Here is a 23,144-nt window from a genome sequence, read left to right as displayed (position 1 = left end):
GTCACGGAATTCTCGCTTGTAAACTTTATTGTAACTTTCTTCCGCCGCTTCCAGGTTTAGACAATAGAACAAAGTGATGAAAGAACAACAAAATATATAATTAGTTCCCCCAATAAAGTAATTCACGTATACAGTATACATTCTTTTTCACAGTTAACCTAAAGATCACTTTACAACTTGCTTCACTGTGCGCATGCTAACTAAAGGAGAGAAAAACGCTTTTTTTTTTTTTTTTTTCTTTTTTCCCCCTTTTTTGGAAGAGACACTTAAAAATTGTAAACAAAAAAAAAAAAAAGAAAATCCCGAACCAAAAAAAAAAAAAAGAACAGAAGTAAGGAAAGTAAAGAGAGAAAGAGAGAGAAAGAGAGAGATAACTATAGCATAAATAGGCAGTTTCATGTTGTTGGGATGTTTGTTTCAATAGCTACCTCCAGTACATACAGATAAACCACAACAAAAAAGGTGGAAAATTAAAAAAAAAAGTGCACAAATGTAATTTCACGTAACTCCTATAGCATTGAAAGCTATGTTAACCAACCCACCCCCCAGGAAAGAAGAGAGAGACAGAGAGAAGGACAGAGAGAGAGAGAAAATTTCACAGTCATGTTTTACATAAGCTATTGCGTTACACTACCACTAGTTAATAACTGGCAAAAGGCAGGAGAGACCTCCCGATCACTTTTGCATACTGTTCATTGTATCAAAGGATAATCAGGAAAGTGGTGCTTACAGCTATATTGTTTTACAGCAATAAAAGGTTTTTTTTTTTTCCTTTCTCTTTTCTATGCATTGTTGGTTTTTTTTCCCACCCCTCCCTTACATTAACTGCCATTAACGTGGGGCTCAGGGGCTCTTCCACCCCAGCAGCGCTTGCCTTTCAGTCCTTAAAAATCCTTTTATTTCTTGTCCGCCTTCTGTGCTTCCCCTTCCTCGTCCACCTCCTGGGCTCTTTCCATTTTCTGTTTTTCCAGTTCTTCCTGCTCGCATTTGCTGCTGGGAAACTTGTCTTTGTTGTTTTCCTTTTTCCATTTCATCCTCCTGTTCTGGAACCAGATTTTGACCTGCCTTTCTGTCAATCCCAGGGCATGCGAGACCTCGATCCTCCGTTTGCGGGTCAGGTAGGGATTAAATAGAAATTCCTTCTCCAGTTCCAGCGTCTGGTAGCGGCTGTAGGTTTGCCTCCCCCTCCTCCGTCCAGCGGCTGCTGGGGAATTGCAAAGGTTGGGTGGAAGAGGGGAAGAAGAGAAGGAGGTTGAAAGATACATAAACCAGGCTCGGGAATAGGCACACACAGGCTCACACGCGCTCACACACACTCACAGACGCTCACACACACTCACACACACACACACGGGAGGGGGAGGAAGAAAGGACTCGCAGGAGCAAAGGCAGGAAGCAAACAGGGAGAGGAAAAGGCTCCTGTAGAATATTATAAAAGGGAAGATGGTTATAAAGGAAAGGGGTGATGGTGGCAGGGGAGGGGGGGGTCACCCACCAGCCCACTCCGAGCAGTCCAGCTAAAGCCTGCACTTGCACACTTATTATTACCCGAACCACAACAACAACAACAACAACAGACTCCGGCTCTTTGGGATCCCGGAAAAAAAAAAAAATAAAGAGCTGCAGCCCGGGGAGAACAAGCAGCACCACCGAAATCCCAAATCAAACGCAAAACAAAAATGAAGGGGCTTTTTAAGGCTATAAAAGTGCCATAAACTTTAAGGACGCTTCCTTCCACAGAAAGCCCGGCTCGCTCAGCCCCCAGAAGAAAAGGTCTCCTTCAGGGTAATTAAACTATAAAGCAATTTACAAGTGCAAAAGTTTACCCCCATAAAGCAGTAAAATACAGTCACTGGGGAAGAAAAAGGGAGCGAAAGAAAGAAAGCAAGCAAGAGGGGCAGAAAGAAAGCAAGAGGGCTACTTTATGGGCTCAGGAAATGCCTCCTCGCTGTCCTTTCCATCTCGCCTCACCTTGCGGTCGCATCCAGGGGAAAAGCTGGGTCGGAGAAGGGCTTTGCTCCGAGCTCTCCGCCTCCTCTCCAAGGCCGCTGGCAGCAAGCTTGCAGTCCGTGTACTGCACCAAGTCCGACTCCTGGGCGCTGAAGAGGCTCTGCCTTTGCAAGGGGTCGTAGCCATAGAAGTTGCTGGGGTCCCCATGGCACGCCACGGCGCAGGGATTCTGTTGGTAAGGGGAGCTGGAGAGTGAGGATGCTCCGTGGTAAAACTCCTGGATTTGGGTCGGATGCTGGAAGGTGCCCCCCGTGCTGGGTCCGTACACCACCGTGGGTCTGCCCCCAAGATCCTGAGCGAACCCACAGTCATAGTAATTGGGACGCAAGGAGTCCCCGGTTTTGTATTTGGAGAAGAGTGAGTTGACAAAATAAGAGCTCATTTTAATTTAAATAAGAATATTTGTTTGGAGGAGGAAGAAAATAAAAAAAAAAAATTAAAAAAAAAATAGAAGCCAACCAAACCAGACCACGGGAATCTATTAGCAAAAAAAGAAAGCGCTAAGATGCTAAGCAACGACAGTTTGTGATTTCCAGGAATATAAAAGGAGGATATAATCAAAACTCTAAGCCTGCATGATATTGAATTCTTTCCTCCCCCCCACCCCTAAAAAAAAAAAAAAAATCGCCACTTAAAGAGTTCTCGCTTTACATTTCCAAGAAGAGATGCCAGTTCATAAACAGTTTTCAGTGATTTACTTCAGCGCAAATGAGTTGTTTCATATTTTGCAGTGTCTTTTCATGATCATTTGCATCTATTACCAAAACCTCATCCTATTGGCTTCTCCTTACTCCACACGGACTCTGCACTGCATGATTGTGAAAGGAAGAGTGTGAGAGAATAAAGAAGGAAAAGCAAGCGAGGGGGAGCGAGAGAGGGAGAGGGAGCGAGAGAGAGAGAGAGAGAGGGAGCGAGAGGGGAAGGGAGAAGGAGGTGGGGTGAATATACGGATTAAATATGTTTAACTACCTACATTAATGAGATATCGCTCGCCTCACAACAAATCACATACCTAGACCACCCAAAAGATTGATTTTTGGGGAGTGTTGGAAAATTAAAGAGAAGCGCTCGCAGTCGTTAATTTCAAAATTTTAACGAGGCAGTTTTAGCCTTTTTAAATGTCAGGGTCGCTTTGGAAAACTGTAAAAGAACACGATTTAATTGCTACCAGTTTTAAAAGGTCCTATAAATGTAATTGGTATTTTAATACAAGTTATCAAATCATACAGCTTCTTACCCTAAACATATTTTAAAACAAACGAGGTAGTCATATTTAACATTTTAATGATCAATTTCCTTATTATTGATAAAGGTTTAACTATCACATGAAGGGAATTGCATTTGTAATAGCCCCAAAAAAGGCTGTAAACTGTTTAACAAACTATAAAACGCCATAAAGCCGGGGATGTTGTTGTTGTTTATACCGCACTACATAAAAGCCGTTAGGATTTTACGAGTTCGTTCCTCTACTGCTATAAACCAGAGGTTTCGATTGGACCCGTCCGCATTACAGCGAGATGTTGAGGTGTCAATATTGAATTAAAATGATTATAGTTTTTCATATATAACATTGACTTTTTGTGTCTCTCCCGCAGCCCCCTCCCTGCCTCCTCCCCCGCCGAGGACTTGTTCAAGATGTGGTCGGGGATGATTGCGAACTAAAAGTATTGTGTCGCTTATCACACCCAGAACAGAACCTTTATGGTCAGTAACTGATGGCTGTTCCCTACCTCACCCCCTCCTCAATAACTTCTTTTTTTTTTTTTTTTTTTTTTTTTTGCATGATACTTCTAATGAAAACTGGGGAGAAGAGGGGGATGGGGTAAGGGAGAGAGGCTTTCTATTTTATTGGCATTTGGTAACAACGGAGCAAACTTACCCCTAAGATGCCAACGCTGCAATTTTCCACCATCTAAACACACAGGGGGTAGATTTTGAAATTCATTTATCGCAGTCAGCAAATATTACCGAGACGTATTTCAGCTAATAACGACATCAAACCCTCCCAACCCAAACGCTGCCCCAGCCTGCCTAACACCCACGACGCCCCTCCAAGCCCCTCGCAATGCCAGCTATATTTTCCAATCCTTCAACCTTCAATAGGAGTTAAAGACACTCTTTTAAACCTCTTTTTTTTTTTTTTTTCCTCCTTCCCCTTTGCCCCGGGTAAATTTCTGCTGGATCCCATTGCTGCGCGGTTTTGACACGAGAAAGGTGAATTAAAGATGGTTTCAGTCGTGCCTGCCTTCAACTGAGGGACAATTTTCAACCTCCACAACATGGAAAAGAGGAAAAAGTTGAAATGTTTCCGTTAGCCTGCTTGCCAGGGGTTTGGTAAAAAGAAATAAAAAATACTTGCATTAAAATTGGCAGTGGGAATAGGCAGGGAATTAAGAAAGGCAGGAAGAAAGAGGGAGAGAAAGAAAGAAAGAAAGAAAGAAAGAAAGAAAGAAAGAAAGAAAGAAAGAAAGAAAGAAAGAAAGAAAGAAAGAAAACAAAGATAGTAACGGAATAAAACTTTAAAACCATCCTTAGAGAAATAATTTAAGTAAATACGTTTCCTTTATTTTGTGTAGGGATAATTTCAGTCGAGTCTAAGAGCCTTTTCAAGTAATTATTGTTGTTGGAGTACTTGCAGTGGTATAATTAAGGCTTTTTCCCCCCTAAAAGACAAGTTAGCATTTTATTTTTCTCAACACTTTTATTGTCGATTGAGCAGATTTTGGTTTCATCTTTGAACATAAAACCCCAGAAATGGTGCACAGAAGTAAATAGAGCTTTGGAGATTGGTGTGGGGATGCTCGATGCTAGAATTTTCAAGAAAGAAAGAAAAAAAAATCGACTAAAGTATTTTTAGAAAAGAAAATATCTTCTTCTATGTGTATTTAGAGGCGTACCTCCATCTATTCAACTTTGTAAAGTAAAAAAATAACAGGAATTCCCGTTCATACGTGGACCCCAAGAAGGTGGGAGTGAAGTTGTTCTTGGAAGTTAGCATTTTTATCAAGTGCGGTAGAATTTTATGGTCATGATGTGATGGTAACTCACCAATGCACCAGAAGTCAATGGCTGATCTTAAATCATTCATATACTGTACTCAGATTCCTGATGAAAGGAAAATGTTTCTATTATAAGAAAAAACAAGTGGGGATGTGTGTGCGCGTGTGTGTATGTCTGTGAGAGAGAAGATAATTTATAAATACCCAGTGGAGGAAAGATTTATTAGGAATTCACAAGGAAAAAAAAAAAAAAAAAAGAACCCCAAACCCTTTCCTAGGTAAACCTTAACTTTTCACTACTCTGCATTTTACTGAATGCACAAGGGCAGGATTTTTCTTTTATTTTCCCTATCCATTTCTGGTTACATCTGTATTTCTTTCTATAGGATTTAAACAGAGTCTTGAGATGCTTAACTTTTGCTTTTTAAAACAACCTATCGCATCCTGTTCTGTTGTGTGTATCGGTTTAATTGTTTAATTTGTTTAATTTGTTCCCCAGAATGCTGCTTATCGGGGGACGGGTGTATTTTCTGGTGCAACTTCGGAGAAACATTTATTCAGAAAATACCTGTTTGTAACAATTTGAAAGAAAACCTATAGTGAAATTATTGCCACCATTCCTTTCTGTTATTTGTGGCTGAAGGACTGGAACGTCTGAATAATTTTTGTCTTGTAATTTTAAAGAAACAAAGGCCGAAATAAAAGTGAATGGAGTTAAAAGTTTACATTTTTGCTGCTACTGCATCAGTGGAGTATTTATACATATCACAAAACGCGGTAAGTTAATAGGATTTTGGATTAATTTACTATTTTGTAGCTTTTAAAAATATTTCCAAACATATTAAGTGAAGACCTTGGGCAAAGAGGAGTAGCATTACCAAAAGACGAAGCAACTATACCAAAAATGACTGGTTCAACTTCTAAAAAGCATATACTGTTGGGTTGTTTTCGGTGACGGCTATGAATCCAAAAAGCATACAATAAAGAGCCGAGAAAGCGCAGATCATCCTAACGGCTAAGGTAAAGAGCGAGGGAAAAAATGTCATGATTCTCTGTACGCCTTTCTCCCCGAAATCTTGGGGCCACTCTCTTTTCCAGTCCTGCAAACGTAAATCTTCGGTTTGGAGATAATTAAGCTGTCCTCCCACCTCCACCCGAACTAGCAGAAGACAAAACCCGATGGTTTTTGTTCTCCCCTTTAAATGAACATTTAAAATAGATGCGTGTCCCACCTCTCACCGCATCCCAGCACAGAGCCTCCAGCTTAACTCTTTTCTTCCCCCCCCACCCCCGCCCAGCCTCACATAATTTACCCTCGCAGGGAAAAATAGATGTAACCTATAAAATCGGCAAAATAGCTATAATTAACCCTATATTTTATGCCTCGGGATTATTCATGCTCGCCAGCAAACAGCCCGGTTGGTGCCGCTAATGAAATCAAGGTGTTACGCGGAGCCCCGCGGCCGAGCGCGGGAGACGCGCGTCTAACGTGGAGCAAGGGCGCCACCTCGCGGCGCTGCGCGGAGCCGCAGCCTGCGCCGGGGGGCGCGCAAGGGGGGGGGGGAGAGTTCCTTGAGGGGGGGTGTGGGGTGGCAGAAAAAAGAGGGGGGGTCCCCGGTCGGACCTGGGGAAATAAAACCAACTGAAAGCGAAGGGAGGTGAGGGAGAAAAAGAGGGAGAAAAAGGAAAGTGGAGTTTTCCCTCCTCGCCCCGCAGCGCTGAAGTTTTACGCGGGGAAAGTCCCAGTATCCAGGCGCTCTACCCGGCAATAAAAGAGGCAAAATGGGTTTGCTTTTGAAAACCACTATTGTTTCAAATTCCGAGACTAAACAATTGGTCATTCTGCTCTGGAGGGGGAAGGCCAGAGCTGTAAACCGATAAAGAGCTTCCCAAGCCCAGACGTCTCGCCAGAACTTCGAGTGTGTGAGTGTGGGGGTGCCTCTGTGTGTGTGTGTGTGTGTGTTGTTGTTGTTGTTGTTGTTGTGTGCATGGCTCAGCATTCTGGCAGCCTGGAATTGCTTTAAAGGAAAAAGGAAAAGAAAAAAAAAAAAAAAGAAGGAAAAAAAAAAAGAACAAAGGGAATCATCCAGAGTGCTGGATTTTCACGGCATCTGCAAGAGAAGAATAAATTAGCCAGAGTCCCTCCCCACCTTTTCTCTCTCTCTTTCCTCCCCCCCTTATTTTTTAACTATCCCCTCCCTTAGGGAAAAAAAGAAAAAAAAAAGGGGGGGGAAGAACTTTGTATGTGACTTAAGCAGAAACAAGAGCATTTACACGTTGGGTTTCCCCACATTCCCAAGTCGTTGTAGTAATTTAGGAGTTCCTGAAAGTTTTCTTGCACTGTTTGCTTTACAGCCGTTTAGTTCCTTAACCTTCAGAAATTTATACCCTATAAAGTTTTATAGCGGTCATATTCTTTTATTGCAGCACACTGCACTGAATTTTCCTTTTTTTATGACAAGTTACTTCCCTTTCTCTCTCTTCCCTCAGTAAGCTCCAAATATCTTTCTTCTTCTTTTGTTTTCTTTTCAGAGCTGCCCTAAAGAAAGGATTTTTTTAAGAAGTGAAATATTGCCCTTTAGAGCGCCCATTATGTTAAAAATTAGTGGAAAGAGATTCTTGGTTATATTTCTCACTACCTGCTTCCTGCCGGGCTGAGCAGGTCTTAGGGTTTGTTTGTTTTTTAAATATAGAGATAGAAACACTTTCCAAGCGCTTGTATTTCTTCATGAGCAATAAAATGTCAAACGAATTTAGAGACGGAATTATAGGAACCTCTCATTGAGCCCTTGGAAAAAGGAACCGCGTGTCAAATCCGAGGTGATGCCAAGCAGGGAAAGCGGGGTGGGGTTTCTCACTGTTTGTTTTGGGTTTCTAATTTTTCTTTAGCAAAGTTTTCCTTGGGCGGTAGGGGAATAAACCAAGGAAAGTCAAATAAAACCAGTCCATTCTCCGCCTTTGCTTCTGGTGCCCTAAGGCTGATGCGGGAATGTAAAGATTAAACCCTCAAAAACAAACAAGCAAACAAGCAAACAAACAAGCAACCACCGGTAAATGTAACCAGATATTAACAATCTCCAAATTAAAAAACAAAAACAAATGTAGAAACGGAGCAAGTTTGCATGGGATGAAGTAAGCACTTGCTACACCGGAGAGGAATTATTTCTATTTGTCTCTGGACATATTTTTTTTAACCTAAGCAAAAAATTGATTCGTATAATACACTTAACGAGCCACTAAAGAACGCAGGAAAACACAATGAAAATATTTCTGAAATTTTAGATGAAGCAGTATAACACAATGACATATAGGTGCTGTTGTTCTAAAATCGATTTTTATTCTGGAGCATTAAACATCTCTGGAAAATACATCCGGGCTGATGCTACAGAAGACAGTTTTTCCAACATTTTTAAAGTAAGCATATTTCCTAATATAATGAACTAACATTTTAAATTCTATTTAAAAAGAACCTTATATTGTAGTCTTAAAAATATCCGCTCTTTACCACAATTCTAAGGAAAGTGAAAAACGTTTCTAAATCCTAGTGGCCGATGGGTTGCAAACATCAATTAAGTCACGGATACGCTTCTGAAAAATATAGTAATGAGGATTTAGGCAAGTCCATACTCAGATCGGGATATGAGAAATATACCAATTCAGCATGAAGCAGATTTGTAATCCATCCACCCTTGAGAAGAATCAAACAAAGCTGAAAATTTTGACTGCCCAGCTTAAACACAGCTAAATCATCTTTTCCGACCCACTATCTTTTTTTTTTTTTAATAATAAATCCAGATTTAGAGAAATGATCCTGCTGCCACCAACGTTTTTTTTTAACCCCAGCTCAAAATGTCTCCGAAACATCATTTCTTAATTGAGTTTCGAGGAAGGGGATTAGGGGCTTTGACACAGGGTGAAGTTTGGTTACATGTAACTCCCTCCGGCAACAGAACAGTTAAATTTTGAAGCCCCCGAGGAGCTACTTCATGATGGAAAGTTTTACATGAGAAAGTCTAGGCATTAAGAAAAAAAAAAAGAAAAAAAAAAAGAAGAACCAAAAACCAACACCGAAAAAAAGCATAAAACTTTCTGAGGAATGGTCTTAAACACTTAAGGTCTGGTTTCTGGTCGAGTGGAAGATTTTTATATTTTTTTACCCCTTTTAAGAGGAATTGAAGTGGTGGAAATTTCAGTGCACCGAGGCGCAGCTACTTGATTCTTATCTCTGGATCATGAAGGGAGGGGGAGAAGCAGGAACACTTTCCAAAAACGCAAATCTGCCTATCACTTCTTCCCAGAGCAATCTCTGTTCAACAGATAAAAGTGGTCTCACAAAACCTGACGCTAAGGAGACACAAGTTAGTCGCTTCTGAAATCAGATTTGCACTGGTTCGTTCAGATACACAGCAGAAATAGATTTATTTTTCTCTATTTTTCCCCACCCTATTAAAACAAGCCACCTTACACTCGCCTGGTTCCTAGAAAGCCTCCTGGCAGCTAAATATACAAATTTGCACACGAAGAAAACGAGAGAGGTTTATTTCGATATTTTCCATCCACTATCAACTGCAGAACTCTTCGCATACTTAAAAAGCCACAGTAGAAACAGAAAACGAGCTTCAACATTCACAGAAACACAACCACAAACACAGTTTACAATACCCAACATATAATCAACTGGTACTAAACCCTCCCGGCCCCCCCCTCCCGCTAACCCCCCCCCCCCCCTTTCCCAAAACAAAGTTAAGTCTTACAGAGATAAAGGGAAACCAGTCCCGCACGGGCGGGTTGGAGAAACCTCCAGCGGATCTGTCAGATGAGAAATCAGCTCCGGCCGGCATGACATGAGACCAGCAAGGTCTATATTTGTTACTCTAAACGCTTCTTCAGGATGAGGATGAGGATGAGGGGCGGGGGGGGGCGGGCAGCGCGGAGCCGCCGCATCCCCCTGTGCCACCCGCGGGACGAGGCTCCTTCCCCGGGGAGGCAGCGGGCCCCGGCCCCGCGTGGCACCGGGCCCCGGAGGAAAGCGGGTGGCAATGGGAAAACATGCCGGGAGCTCGCTTCAGGCGGAGAAAAGAGGAAGAAAAAAAAAAAAAAAACAACAAGCAACAACCAAAACCACAACAAAACCCCACCCCAACAAAACCCCACCGACATTCAAGTATTAAAAGCATCTCAGCAAACAGGAGGGGGAAGAAATACACACAGGCTAGGGTTGGCACTTTATCTCTGCAACAGCCTACTGCTTTAGGAAAAGTCAATTCACAATAAATTATAAATATGCTAGCACTAAGAACACAACCTTCCCCTCCCTTATAGCTCTACTAAGGTAGTTTTTTAACTAGAAAATCCCATTCTTCCTCTCCTCTAAAAGTTAGGAATAAGTTGGCAGGGGTTCTTCCGCCCCTTTTTCTCCTAAATAATTTACAATGCGGCTCTGAGAGTGCCCCCCACACACTCTCTCGCCTCCCTCCCCGTCTTTTCTCCTCTTCCAAGTGACCCAGTATAAAACTACCAGATGAGGAGGTTTGCCTGTAAAGATTCTACTAAACTTTCAGGTCAAAGTCACATATCTGCCATGGCACCATTCAAATAAAAATCCCGCATAATAAAACAAACTAAAAAGAAAAAAAAAAGGCGGGGGGGGGGAAAACCCAGCGCGGTTGGGAGTTGGGCTGTCATTAACCGACTACCCCGGTATAAAGTTGGCGAATTGAAAATGATTTGTTGGGTGCAATCAAACGCAAGTCTTACGAATGTGTCTGTCTTGCAGTAGTTTAATTAAATCGTCTGGTTCCTTGGCCACCTCAAAGTGTGAGTGTGAGTGTGTGCGTGAGTGTGCGTGTGTGTGTGTGTGTGTGCCGGGGTGTTGTGAACGCTATAGAGAATCATTGTCCTTACGTGGATAAAGAAAGACAGCGAGGTTTGGTGGGGGCTTGGGCCAGGGTGGTTTGTGGCCAGTTGTGTTTACCGTCTTGCTTTCCATGGAGAAAATGCAAGCAGAGAAAGCTGCTGCTCAGACAGGAGCCTGTGTCTATGTTACACTGTAGGGAGAAGAAAAGAGAAAGGAAAAAAAATAGAGAAAGAAAACAAGAGAACAGAAACAAAACCCAGCATGTGTCCCCAAAAAGGAGCTGCAGTTTTGGCTAAGTTGCCTCCTATGTGGCAATACTAAGAAGATAAAAAGAGAATAATAAGCAACATCTCGCATGCAAAGGTGGAGATGGAAAACGGGGAGGGTTTCCCCGCGTGTTTGGGGGATTTGGCAGCACTACAGTGGGGGTGCGCGGCCGCGGAGGCTGGGAGCTGGGGGGGGGAAGGGGGAGATGGCGCTTTTCTGGTGTTTGGGGTTGTTTTTTGTTTTTTTGTGTTTTTCGTGGGTTTTTTTTTTTCATTCTTTGCCCTGTTCCTTGTTCATTTTCTTCATTTTCATCCTTCGGTTCTGAAACCAGATTTTGACTTGTCTCTCACTCAGGTTGAGGAGTCTGGCCACTTCGTGTCTACGGTCCCTCGTCAGGTACATATTGAATAAAAACTCCTTCTCTAGTTCCAGGGTCTGGTATTTGGTGTAAGGGCATCGTTTTTTCCTGGAGGAGCGGGCGTGAAGCCAGCTGGCAGCTGGGTTGGCTGAAAGAAAAGCAGCAAGATCAATACGATGCAGCTTGAGTGTTTCTCAGAAGGTTTTAATCATGCCATCAAATATTAAGATTATAAATACGCATATGCACGCCCGGGTGAAAAATGCTCCCTGCCATAGGAGTTAGCAGCAGCGGCCATATGAAAATCATACGGGACCGTCAGGGCGAGCACGGGCTGCCCAGATGGAGGGAGGGCCCGATCCCCAAATACCGCCGCACAGGCACCCCGTCCCTCCGGGGGGGGGGGGGGGCCTGGGACCCGCGGACACGCGGGTCTGTGTCGTCTGTACGCACAGACTTGTGTTTGTGCACACCCATGCCTGTGCGCACACCCATGGCATGCCTGTGCACACACGTGTCTCTGCACACACATGTTACGGTGCACACACGTGTCTGCGCGCACACGTATGTTTGAGTGCACACGTGCCACTGGCAGAGCTCCCCCCACTTTTCCCCAGGTCCATCTATACCAGGTAAACACCCACATGCACTTACAGATTTACATAACGCCCATCTGCACGTTACGCACCGTATATACAAAGAAACCAATGCAAAAATTATATATACTTCTTTTTTTTTTTTTCAGACTTGTTTTCCCACGTGTCTACAGATTTACTCCTATAAACACATCGCGCAGGAAAAGGGCAGAGAGAGGAGATCTGGAGAAACCTTTCATAAATCCTGCCTATTTTTTGCTATGTGGCAAGAAACGGTCTCGATACAATAAACATCCTCTGAGGGCTGGATGGACTCTGCTGCCGGAGATCTGGACAGTGTTACCCAGAGACATGGACATTTGCAGGGCTGCAAATGCAGACAGAAATAAATAACAGGCTGCCCGTCACCCTCGCGTGTGGGAGAAGTTACGTGGGAATCTTTTGTAAAAAGGACATTTCAGGAATTAGCCTATTCAGGGGGTGGGGGGTGGGGGGAACCAACATTTTGGGAGCAGAAACCACCCCCCCAGACACGGTAGTGGTGAAGGTCGCACCCAAAGGTGAAGTGGGTTTAGGGTAAATAATAGAGCATTTACTAATCACATGCAAATATTAGCTGACCGTTGGGTAACTGAGAGGCGGGAAAGAGTAAAACGAAGGGTTATAGACAGACCACGTATTTCTATTTTATTTCTTTTACCTCCTCTGAAATTATGACTGAAGCGATAAACCTTTACACCAATTCAATGGACCATTATAAATATATACATACACACACGCGCGTGCCATCAGAACGTTTCCTCTACGTAAAATGAAATATATTGAATATTTTTTAAAAATAATCCGGTTAATCTTCCTCTGTAAGTACTGCCTCTTACAAATTTGCACGGCTATTTCCTTAATGTAATTGACTTGATCTAATATGCAGAATTAAATATTAAAGAGGAAGAAAGCTGTTAATAATTGATACTGTTAATCCTGCTACCCATCCTTTAATGGCAATGGAGGGCTCTGCTTCATGACAGATTTTTATTCGGGTTGGTTTTATTTTTTGGTCATATCTTGGATCGTTAAAGTATAAGATATTTTAAACGCGAATGTTGCTTTATCTATTCACTATACACAAATCCCTAAACAGGAAAACGAATGGGAAGAGGTTCTGGCACATCTTTTCTTTAAAATCCAGCAAATAAATTAACAGATCCCTGTGCCATACACAGGGCGGAGATTCATTATTGCAAAATACTTTCAAAAATTGAAAGAGTCAGGGAAATTGGTGGGAGTACTTTCTGCAAAACAGCTCCGTCTTCCAGCCCTGGCAGGCTCTCAACATCAGCCCAAATTAAACTATTATTTAAAACAAAATATGCGTCGTAACCACATGCCATAGAAACCACACAGCATCCTCTTAGCGCGGGTCCCTGCACTTACTTATAACTTAATAACATTTTCTTGGACAAGATTTTTATATATTCAATTTCAGGGACATTGAGCACAGAACCTGGATATTTAATTCTCTCAAATCATTCACCTCACGGTTGCAGTTTGTTCTGGATCTCTGCCCAGTACAATAGAATAGGAGTTTCTTTTTGTGCGTGTGTGAGTGTGTGTGTGCCTGTGTGTCTGTGTGCAAGTTAAATGATAGGGGGGGGAAAAAGTCACCAGAACATCCTGCACAAGGAGGGGAGGAAATCATGAGGGGCGAGAATATACTGTATTTTTAATCGTATGGTTGCAATGGCAATCTCTGCTGCTGTTCCACGTTGCGGGGGGGTGGTGGAAAACAGAAGTTAATTCAAGGGGAAAAAGAATGACTGTGTCAGTGCGTCCTGCACCGACTCCGAGGAGTTACACTCGGCGGGGGCTGCTCCTCTCTCGGTTTGGAAAACTTCGGCTTTCACTGCAAAATATTTACCGTGGGGGTGAAGCCAAGTTTCTCTCTTTGCCTTCTGCTCGGGCTTTGGCTCCGGTTTACCTTTCAGATGGAAACCAGGTACCAACCGGTTCGGCATGAGGGGAAGATATGGATTCTTTCTTACTCAAACGCCATTGCATTATTATTATTATCATCATCATTATAATAATTATTATCATTATTATTAATAATAGCGTTATTAATAGAATTGTTGATGGTATTATTAAATATTTTCAAGGCGAATTTTTTATATATATATATATATATATTTCAGGGGAAAAAAGACAAGCCAGCTCGCGGAAAAAGCACATGCTGCAGTTTAACTGTTTCCTCAATCTGGCTACATTACAAATAAAAGCTAATTAAGTTGGAAGCACACCCCCCCTCTTTTTTTTTTTTTTTTTTTTTTTTTTACTAGGAAGGAGCATGGCTTTGAAATATTCATACCCGGAACCGTTGCATTTAATAAACAAACAATTAAAAAACACAAACAAACAAACAAACACGGGGAGGGGGAAGACACCACCACCAAAAACCCGAGAGGAGGGGAGCGAGTCCGTCCCCGCATCTGCCGGGGTACACCGGAGCGGCGGGCACGGAAAAGCCCCCGCTGCTGTTTACTTCCCCCCACGTGAACTTTTCCTCCGTAATTTCTCCCCTTTCCCCCCTTTTTCTCTTTCTCCCCCGACCGCCGCCCTCCGCTCCCCTTTCCCTACCTTTCTCCCCGACATTTACTGGCTCCCCCCGTCCCTTCCCTTCCCTTCCCCACCGCCCGCACCCGCGCAGATTTACTCCCGCTTACTAAAGAGGTCTCTGCTGCCGGAGCCAGCGCTCTGTAGGAAAGAGGATGACTCGCTCCAGCTTTTGTCCGCTCTGGACTCTGTTTAAGCTCAGAGACAACGCTCATTTTTATTTTTATTTTTATTTACCGGCAGAGACAATGCCACCCCTCTCCCCTCCCCACCTCTCCCCTTAGGTTGGCATCAGCAAGCTGAGAGTTTTCTTTAAGCCCTGATTTTAAACTTTACGCAGCATTGTCCCCTTTTATTGCACCTCCTCCAGCTTTTATACTGTTTACTTCCTCACTTTTATAACTTACTTTGATCTGTCCTGTCTTTGTCTTCGCTTCCTTCACAAACTTTATTGTCCTCGAAGCTGGGCCTTTGATTGGAAACGATCCCTTCCCTTGCAGCAGAAGTTTCTAAATTGTACTCCTGTGTTCCCTGTTTATGGACATCCCCGGGACGGCCCAGCAGCGGCTCTGCCTTAACAGATCCCTGCCCAGGGAGGTTCTCTGCTCTGGGTACTGGATCCAGCCAGCTCCGTAGATACCTGCTATCAGATGGGACGCTTTGATGTTGAATATATGGATGGTAGACGGCAGGAAGGGTACCAGAAGAATGTGGATTCAAAGGAGTCCAGGAGGCGCTGAAAACTGGAGGTTTTGGCTGAAAACTACAGGAGGGGAATTCTAGATGCTCATTGTGCCCAGCTTGCCTGGAACTTGTATATTGCCCAGATGAAAATTTAGCTGAAGGCGAGTCTTCACTTTCATGACTTATAATAGAGTCGACATAATAATTGCTAAGAGTCCCAGAAATGGACATTCTCAGACATCATACAAAGCACGGTTCAATGAAGGGAAAAAAATATATAGGACAGATCTAGATTTGTACTCTACCCCCTTCTCCAACTTCCCAGCCAACAAAGTACAGTTGGGCTGCTGTGTTGTGAGCTCCCAGCAAAATGATTGGTCAAACTTTTTTCGTGTGCCTGATAAAGCGTCAGTCTCGGCGTAAATCAATCGAAGCCGAGGGGGCTGCGCTGCGCTGTCATCCGCCCTTGCATTCCATATCAAGGATGGATTGTTTTATGTTTATGCAATGTTGCAAAACGTCAGGAGTTTCGAAAAGCCACCAAACGGGCAGAGCTGGGGATAATATCCCTTCCTAGATTTGGTCCTGAAATATTGGGGGGGTGGGGGTGCGGAAGGGGGGACCTTTTTTTTTTTTTTTTTTTTTTTAAAGAAAGATGCTGATGTGCTCGCTTTGCCTTTAATAACCATCATGGGGGAATAGAGATAAAAGGTATTCTTTGCCACTCGGGCTCCAGAGTACGGTAGCAAAAAATCAGAGAATAAGTACAAACCAAACCGCCCCCCCCCCCGCCGTGATTTCATATACATACATATGTGTGCGTGCATTACAGGCATATGTACATAAATGCACACACATATGCGTTTTTGTAAAGAAAAAGATGAATCTAGGTAGCAAGACTGGTGGGGAGGGTGTTATAAATAATTAACCAGCTGGGATGGGAAAATGTATTGTTAACATGGTAAAATAATGTGGGTAAATATGAAATTTAAAATGTCACTGGCATTGCAACTTTGACCAGCAAGCTACCGATCCGCAACCCCTGTACACATGCAAAGCCTGTCTTAGGCTTCATGCTTATATATATATATATATATAAATATATATAATAGCTCTGCATATGAACATATGTTAGCATGTTTCGCGGCATAATCTCGGGGTTGAATTGCTTGGGCTAAAATAGTTTCCCACATTGCTGAAATCAGAAGCCTTCATTTAACTTTACAAGGCTAGTAAAATACAGTGCGCCACTGATCCGGCTTTGTTACAGAATGCCTTAAACTTGTGATGGTTAAATAGTTTAATAAAACTTACATTAGCTTTCTTTGATTTTTATAGCCTTGAATTTATTGCCTGTGGAAAAGAAAGGGGGCAAAAAAGGAATCCCTCGCGTTTTCAGTCACCGTGCCCCCCCTCACACCTCACATGTATGTGCCCACGGTGTGTGTGCGTGTCAAACAACATGCCCCCCCCTCCCCCCTTGCATTTTCCCCGTGTTTTCAAAAACCCGAAGATTTCGGGGTTTTTTTCCTTCCACCGAAACGAATGATTGACACGGGGTTAGAGCTCGGTGCGGCTCCCAGCCCAAATGATACGGGGTAACGGGGTCGTTTTTACCAAGTTATGACGATAAATCCGTTTATTGCAAGATGGTCCGGTGGCATCGTAAATGTTGGTTAAGGAAAAGGTGCGCTCTGTGATTCCGGCAAAAGTGTTTCTCTGGACTTCAGCTGTAACAGTCTGGATCAATTTGCCTCCTTTAATCTATTACCCCTCCGCCCTTCTCCCTCTCACCCCAACACTGAAGGATATTTAAAGTGAAGGGCAAAGAGATTTCTAGGAATGATAAATCATCGCGAATCCTTCCTGAAGTGTATAGGGATGGAAGTCTATATTAACAGGCTAATAATAACATTGAGGGATGCTAATAGCCGTCTGAAATGAAGGAAAAATATATTTCGCATTTCTCTCTCCCTGTGTGAGAGTGCGTGTGCGTGTGTGTCCATATGTCCGTGCCTACACAAAACGTATGTGTGGAATTGCTATCAGAGGTGTTTTACTGATGCTGGAAGGTTATGAAGGCGCTTAAAACCTTACACCCAAAGCCTTAGATTTTCCCTTATTCCTATAAGCGGTGCTTTTCCATGAGCATCTGCCCTGCAGCCTGATGGAGGGACACGTTTCCCCATGTCCAGGACCAAAGCTCCTCTAAATGAGGCGCTATTAGGAAGCTGTCCATTTTCATTTAAAAAAATCGAGAGGGTCGGGATGATGGGCAAGGAGAGCCGGGGCTTAATGCGGGAGGTCAGATTTATTTTTAATTTTTGCATCCATCAGGGTAGCAAGAGCCCCTCAACCAGCTCAAAATCCTCCCTGTGTTGGAAAAGCAGACTCAGTCTGCAGGCTCCAGCCAAGGTGAGGTTTGAGGAGTGGTTGGGGAGCCCTCTCCAGGCTCTGGGCTAAGATCTTGCCAAGCCAGCCGTGGGTAAATGTCACCAGGTGAGTACTCCCCACTGACCTGCGAACTCTCCTCTCCTTTCCAGGGGGGGTCATCCGAAGTAACTCCACTTCACCCTCTTCGCGTTTAAACTGGTGAAGGCAGAGAAATCCCCTACTAGTGAGCAGCGTGGGGCAGGATCGCTGCTCTCTCCAGGGCATCTCACGGGATCAGGGGGTTGTGTGAAACGAGGGGGGAAATTCCTGCTTTTTCCAACTTTTCGTATTTCTATCTCCTGTCTCCCCCCCCCCCTTTTAACTTCCTTAAGAGTTGGGGAGGTTTTGAAATGAAAACACCCTGTGTCATCAGACATGAAATACGAGCTGGTTGCTCACATTGTCATATTTCTCGGCTTTATTGCCTTTCAGAAATGATTTTTAAAAATCAGACTATTTCACCAGAGATTCGGAGGGACTCTGCAAATGTTATGAGAGCCTGGGAAAGGAAAGGGCTGATTTAAGTGTGTTGTGGAGATTAAACTCGCTTGGCGCATGGAAATGTGTTTATACAACTGATGGATAAACAGCCGTGTTGGTAGCAGGGTGTTGAATAAGTATAGATGAAATTATTGAACGTTAATTGAAGCAAAACACCTGTTCTCTGTTTGCTAGATAGATTGGCCATGTCTTACCTGTAATAAATATATTCTTGGAAAAAAATCCTAGTGCGCCTCCTATAAATAATGATGAACTATGTCAGCATGTGAGTATATAATTTTCTGTAGTATATAAATTTAAAGCAAGAAGACTCTTAGAGTGTGGCTGTGAGGCAGAAACCAAGGGTTTTCAGATCCCTAGTGAATGGAAACCTCACAAGAAGATCTGCAAAATCCATTTGCTTTTGCTCCTCTGGAGGTTTCCGTTTGTTCAGTAGTTTATTTTTTATACATATCCCCATAGCTCATCTCTTTGTAGCCTTTTCTGAGAGGGGCTTAAGGGAAACTACAGCTTCATCCCAGGTCTGCCCGCTTGGAGAGACCATGTCGTGCAGTGCTGCCTGCTTCGGGTGACAATATATAGGCGTTTATATTTTCAAGCCCCAAATAGAACCCATCAGAAATTACATGAAAAGCTCTTCTGTTTGCAAAAAAATCTTGGAGAAGGAAAAGTCAAGGAGAAAGTGACCTCAGAGCAGAGTCTAAAAGTCTAAAAGGATGAATCTTTGGGAGAGAGGAGACAGGATGGGCGAGCTTTGCTCGGTTTGCAAACTAGATTAATTTTAGATATGTGATTGTTGTGAGCTGGTAAAGGGAAGTGGAACTGGAAATAGTTATTAAAAAAAAAAGTCCGAAGTGGAAACTTTTTCCTGCTTTCAGAATCAGCACCAAGTGCATTTGGCTGTGAGGAAAAAATCGGAGTATTGTCAGCTTGCAATGGAAAGCCAGAAGCTTCTGAACTCAGATACTGTTTATAAATAATCTTTATTGTTTGTGGAGAGAAGGAATCATTTCCAAATAGTGCTCTGAAATACACAGCTGCCAAAATCCATCCTTAAGAAACAGCTCTTTGGGTTGGCATTTCTAAGCTGAAAACAACCAAATATAACATATTTTCAAAATATGCAGATTTTAAATCTGTGCAGTTGCCACCTTTTACTGATTTATAAGTTTTGGCATAAGAAAGAAAAAGAGCGGATGAGCCCTTTCTTACCGGAAACATATTTAACCACTTTTTAAAGACGGTTGTTATCATTTATTAGAACTGGCACCTTCTTCCAGCTGATTTTGCCTCTTTATCACTGGTGGAGGAGACCTGGGGGTGCGGAGCTTTGCCCCCGTCCTGATGCTCGGGCAGGGCAGGACGGGGATGTTTCACCAGGGTGAAACACGGCGTCGGGGTGTAACCTGCATCACTTTAGGCGTATTTACTGCTCCAGTTTAGGTTTGGAAACCGATAAGGATAAGCTAAAAGAGGATAAAAGCTGAGAGTGAACTTCATGGCTATGGAGAATCTGGAGACCAGATTCTGAGATAACCCAGCCTTCAAAGGGCTGAGCGTTTATTTTAGGCGATATAAAACATTCTGAAATTATACTACTAATAATAATGATAGTGATAATCACAACAACAACAAGCGAATAACTTTTTTTTTTTTTTTTTTAAGAGACAGGAAACAGAAGTAAAAACTCAGCATAAAGCAAACATAATTTATGAATGATACATTTAGGCAGGTCTAAGAGGTTATGAAAGAAACTTCAGTCACAGACCCCTCCAAACGCACGAAAGCGCAACAAAAAATCCCTCTTGAAGAGTAAAACCTTAAAAAAAAAAAAAAAAGTGAAATAAGTTTCTGTAGCCTAAAAGCCGAAGGATCTACCTTTGCCATTTCCTGTGCTAGCTCTCAGTTTGAATGCTGCCGTCTGTTAAAAATCCGTAAGTGGTGAGGAGGGAGGGAGGAGGGGGGGGGAATTCCTTGTCTGAAGAGAAGCAAAAACAAGTTACACATGTGGGCAATTTTCCAAGGACCGAAAGTATACTCTGGCTAAAAACCCCAATTCCAAATGAGGTTTGTAATCTCAGCAGTTAATAAAGCATTTAGATCCCCTGCAAAGTAAAAGCGTATGTGCATTTGAAAAGGGAAGCTGGAAGGAGAGAAAGTTAAAATAAAGTTTGATTGTTGTTCGGGAACCCACATTCTGGCTATTAGACTAGTTCCCCCCCCCGCCTCGCCTCCCTCCTTGAAATAATATTCAGCTCCCATGAAATATCTGGGCTCCTGCCTTGCTCCGGCTGCTGCAGATTTTACACCCCGCAACTGCTGCGGATTCCCCTGGCTCTGCTTTGGGGTCACTACGATAGAACTGGTGTTTCCCCCCTCAAAAAAAAAAAAAAAAAATCGTCCAAATCGCATTAGTCTGGGAGGAAGGGAAGTAACAGCCCGTGATGGTGAGAAATCTGTCGCTCCCACTCAAGGCAGGGGAAGAGGGTGGGAAAATACAAGCACAGGTACAAGAATTAAGTTGCGATAGAATTGTTTCCATAAAACCCGTAGCATGAGCCCCAGTAAAATAAAAGGGGGAGTTTCTTTCCGACAGGGTCTTTTCACAACACTTTTGCCCGTAATTAAAACTCATCCCGGGTCGGGGCAATATCAGACAGGCTGGACCTTGGCAGGAGAGCAACTTGGGGGAAATTTGTTGCATTAACCGCAGTTGCTCGTTGCCTGGAAGCGCAGAAATGTGCAGCATGTCGCGAACCAGGCAATTACTACACGGAGGATAATATTTTAATTTTTTTTAAGCCGTCCCCACACAGCTTCTTCTCCAGGTAAGGTCTCTCTTATCTTTCTAATTCGGAAAAGAAGAGAAACAAACCGCTCCAGAGGCAGCCGTGCCTGTGGGACAGGCGGGACCCCCTGCCCACCGCACCCTCCTCCCTTCCCAAAGCCCTTGGGAAATGAGTCCCAATTCCCGTTTTCAGGCAGCAATACAGACCCCCCAGGCCTGATTCTGATCTTTCCAAGCTCTGTGTCCCCCAATCTCCTCCCTGGCCCTTGTTTCCTGTATTTACGTGGGTAGGAGGGAGATCAAAATCAGAAGCCCAGACATTTACAAGGCAGGTTAGTGGTTGCCTATGGGGACATTATTACCGAATAGTTTATGATTAACTTTCCCAGATTGTCCTTTTCCGTTTAAGGGCTTTGAGTTAGGGCACAAGCAGCACGTTGTTTCTAAGGAAGGAGTCACAGGGCTTGTGAGTTAGGTAGAAAACTCCGAGTTATTTTACGCTGTTTGACTTTCCCTCTCCTCCCCTTGAGCGGCTGTTTGTTTTATAGGCGAGATAGGCACTGTGCCTACAAGAATCACCAGTTTCGGGAATAAAGCACGCACCAGTTTAGAACCCATACAAGTTTTTTGTTTGTTTGTTTTCGTTTTCTTTTAACACTCCGAGCCGAGAAAAAAACCTGAAATCCAAGTAATCCCCTCGGCCACGAAAAGTAGCAGCAGATGGTGGTTTAGATCCTGGATATGGTATCAAAGTTTAATTCTTCAAACCTCGAAGGGAGATCCAGTCCCAGGCTTACTTAGCCGTGGCCTGGATCATGTGAAACTTGTTTTTATGCGTATTTGGAACACCAGTGCAGGGAAATTCTCTTCCATGAGCTGATTGCTCGCTCTCTCACACGCACACACACACACACCTCTACGGGCTTCCAGTTTGCAGAAAGTGAAATGGGTGGACTTCATCCAAGCACACGCTCTGACACGCAGAATCCCCGCTCCCTCTTTCTCACGCGGATTTTTATAGTTTTGGGTTATATCTTTTAAAATCAGCATGTTCCCACGTGCAGCACGTTGAGATACGGAGGAAGGATGTGGTGAAACTATTGTGGGCTTTTCTGACACCACCTAACCCCTTTTATTTCGTGAACTTCGCAGCCGTGCTCCTCGCCCAGGTTTCGCCCGACGATGTTCTATTTGATGAACTTACAGACCGATGCCCAACAATGAGCATTAGCCGCGCATTTATGCGCGGTTACGTGCGTACAGACCGCGTCTTGACATTTACCAGTCTCTAAAGACGTGAACATATTTCCTACGAGGTGCAGGAGCTCCTCGGCGACTAAATATTTAATATCCAGCCCGTATGGCTAAGCCCGGCATTTTTACCTCCCTAAGAAAAGCCACAGAGACCCTCTCGCCATCCCGGTCCCTATAAATATTGCCAGCGAAACGACAAAAGTGAAGAGCTGCGGAGATGTGCATCAGGGCCTTTAATAAACTTATTTTATCAATGGGGGCGATTAAACCCACGAGCTGCAGACAGTTCTTTTGTGTTCCCTAAATCCACGTTTATATGCTTTACACCGAGGTGTAGATCACAGCTACTAAAATAAGACACACTTAAGTTTCTTTATAGCTGTGTGTATATTTACAGGTATATATTTTTATGCGAGACACAAACTTTATTGCGCACACAGAGGGGTTTGATAGCGCGGGGCTGCCTGTCGCTGGGGAGGGGGATTTTAGCCTCTGAGAGGCGCCGCAGCCTAATTAGACCTTTAATAAGCTCTTGATGATTCGGGGCGTGACTGCGTTGTCTCGCAAAAGGTCCTTGAAACGGGGATTTAAACAAAGAAACCATCACCCCTGCCCCGGCGGTGCCCGGTGCTGGGGCCCGGCGGCGGCGCGGGCTGAGCCGGGGGCGGCGGGGGGGACCCGGACCCCGACCGGACCAGGCGGCTCCGTGCCCGGTGCGGTCCAGGGGACGGGGGGAAGAGGATACAGGGATGCCACCCCTTCCCCATCCTTCCCGGGGCAACTGCCCTCA

General features: G+C 43.8%; 2 protein-coding genes and 1 long non-coding RNA gene across 4 annotated transcripts; 1 reads left to right on the top strand and 2 right to left on the bottom strand.

Moving 5' to 3' along the window:
• Positions 1-14: 14 nt before the first annotated feature.
• Positions 15-2,721, bottom strand: HOXB8 (homeobox B8). Of its 2 annotated transcripts, none has more exons than XM_054801918.1 (2): positions 1,972-2,721; positions 15-1,204 (listed from the first exon to the last, which is right to left on the bottom strand). In XM_054801918.1, the coding sequence occupies exons 1-2, from the start codon at positions 2,390-2,392 to the stop codon at positions 897-899; spliced, it is 729 nt and encodes a 242-aa protein (XP_054657893.1). In that variant the 5' UTR covers positions 2,393-2,721; the 3' UTR covers positions 15-896. The 2 variants fall into 2 exon arrangements, with proteins under 2 accessions (XP_054657893.1, XP_054657894.1); XM_054801919.1 differs by having other exon boundaries at positions 15-1,201.
• LOC129195657 (uncharacterized) lies at positions 986-5,867 on the top strand. Its single transcript, XR_008573936.1, has 3 exons — positions 986-1,118; positions 3,606-3,714; positions 5,509-5,867. It is a non-coding gene; the product is annotated as an uncharacterized LOC129195657 (long non-coding RNA).
• A 3,880-nt stretch (positions 5,868-9,747) lies between these two features.
• On the bottom strand, positions 9,748-15,726 carry HOXB9 (homeobox B9). Its single transcript, XM_054801872.1, has 2 exons — positions 15,102-15,726; positions 9,748-11,639 (listed from the first exon to the last, which is right to left on the bottom strand). The coding sequence occupies exons 1-2, from the start codon at positions 15,607-15,609 to the stop codon at positions 11,404-11,406; spliced, it is 744 nt and encodes a 247-aa protein (XP_054657847.1). The 5' UTR covers positions 15,610-15,726; the 3' UTR covers positions 9,748-11,403.
• Between the last annotated feature and the right edge of the window lie 7,418 nt (positions 15,727-23,144).

This window comes from Grus americana, chromosome 22 (genome assembly GCF_028858705.1).
Source record: "Grus americana isolate bGruAme1 chromosome 22, bGruAme1.mat, whole genome shotgun sequence".
In the NCBI taxonomy this organism is placed as follows: Eukaryota; Metazoa; Chordata; class Aves; order Gruiformes; family Gruidae; genus Grus; species Grus americana.
Note: the sequence above shows the minus strand (reverse complement) of the source record. Positions and strands in the feature narration are given on the sequence as shown.

Bases quoted from the DNA above. Each gene is read 5' to 3' on its own strand.
- HOXB8 (XM_054801918.1), bottom strand. From the start codon at position 2,392: ATGAGCTCTTATTTTGTCAACTCACTCTTCTCCAAATACAAAACCGGG. The intron at 1,205-1,971 runs GTGAGGCGAGAT...GCAATTCCCCAG, and splicing joins CCCCTGGATGCGACCGCAAG to CAGCCGCTGGACGGAGGAGG.
- HOXB9 (XM_054801872.1), bottom strand. From the start codon at position 15,609: ATGTCCATTTCTGGGACTCTTAGCAATTATTATGTCGACTCTATTATA. The intron at 11,640-15,101 runs GTAAGTTATAAA...CTTTTCTTTCAG, and splicing joins CAAAGACAGGACAGATCAAA to CCAACCCAGCTGCCAGCTGG.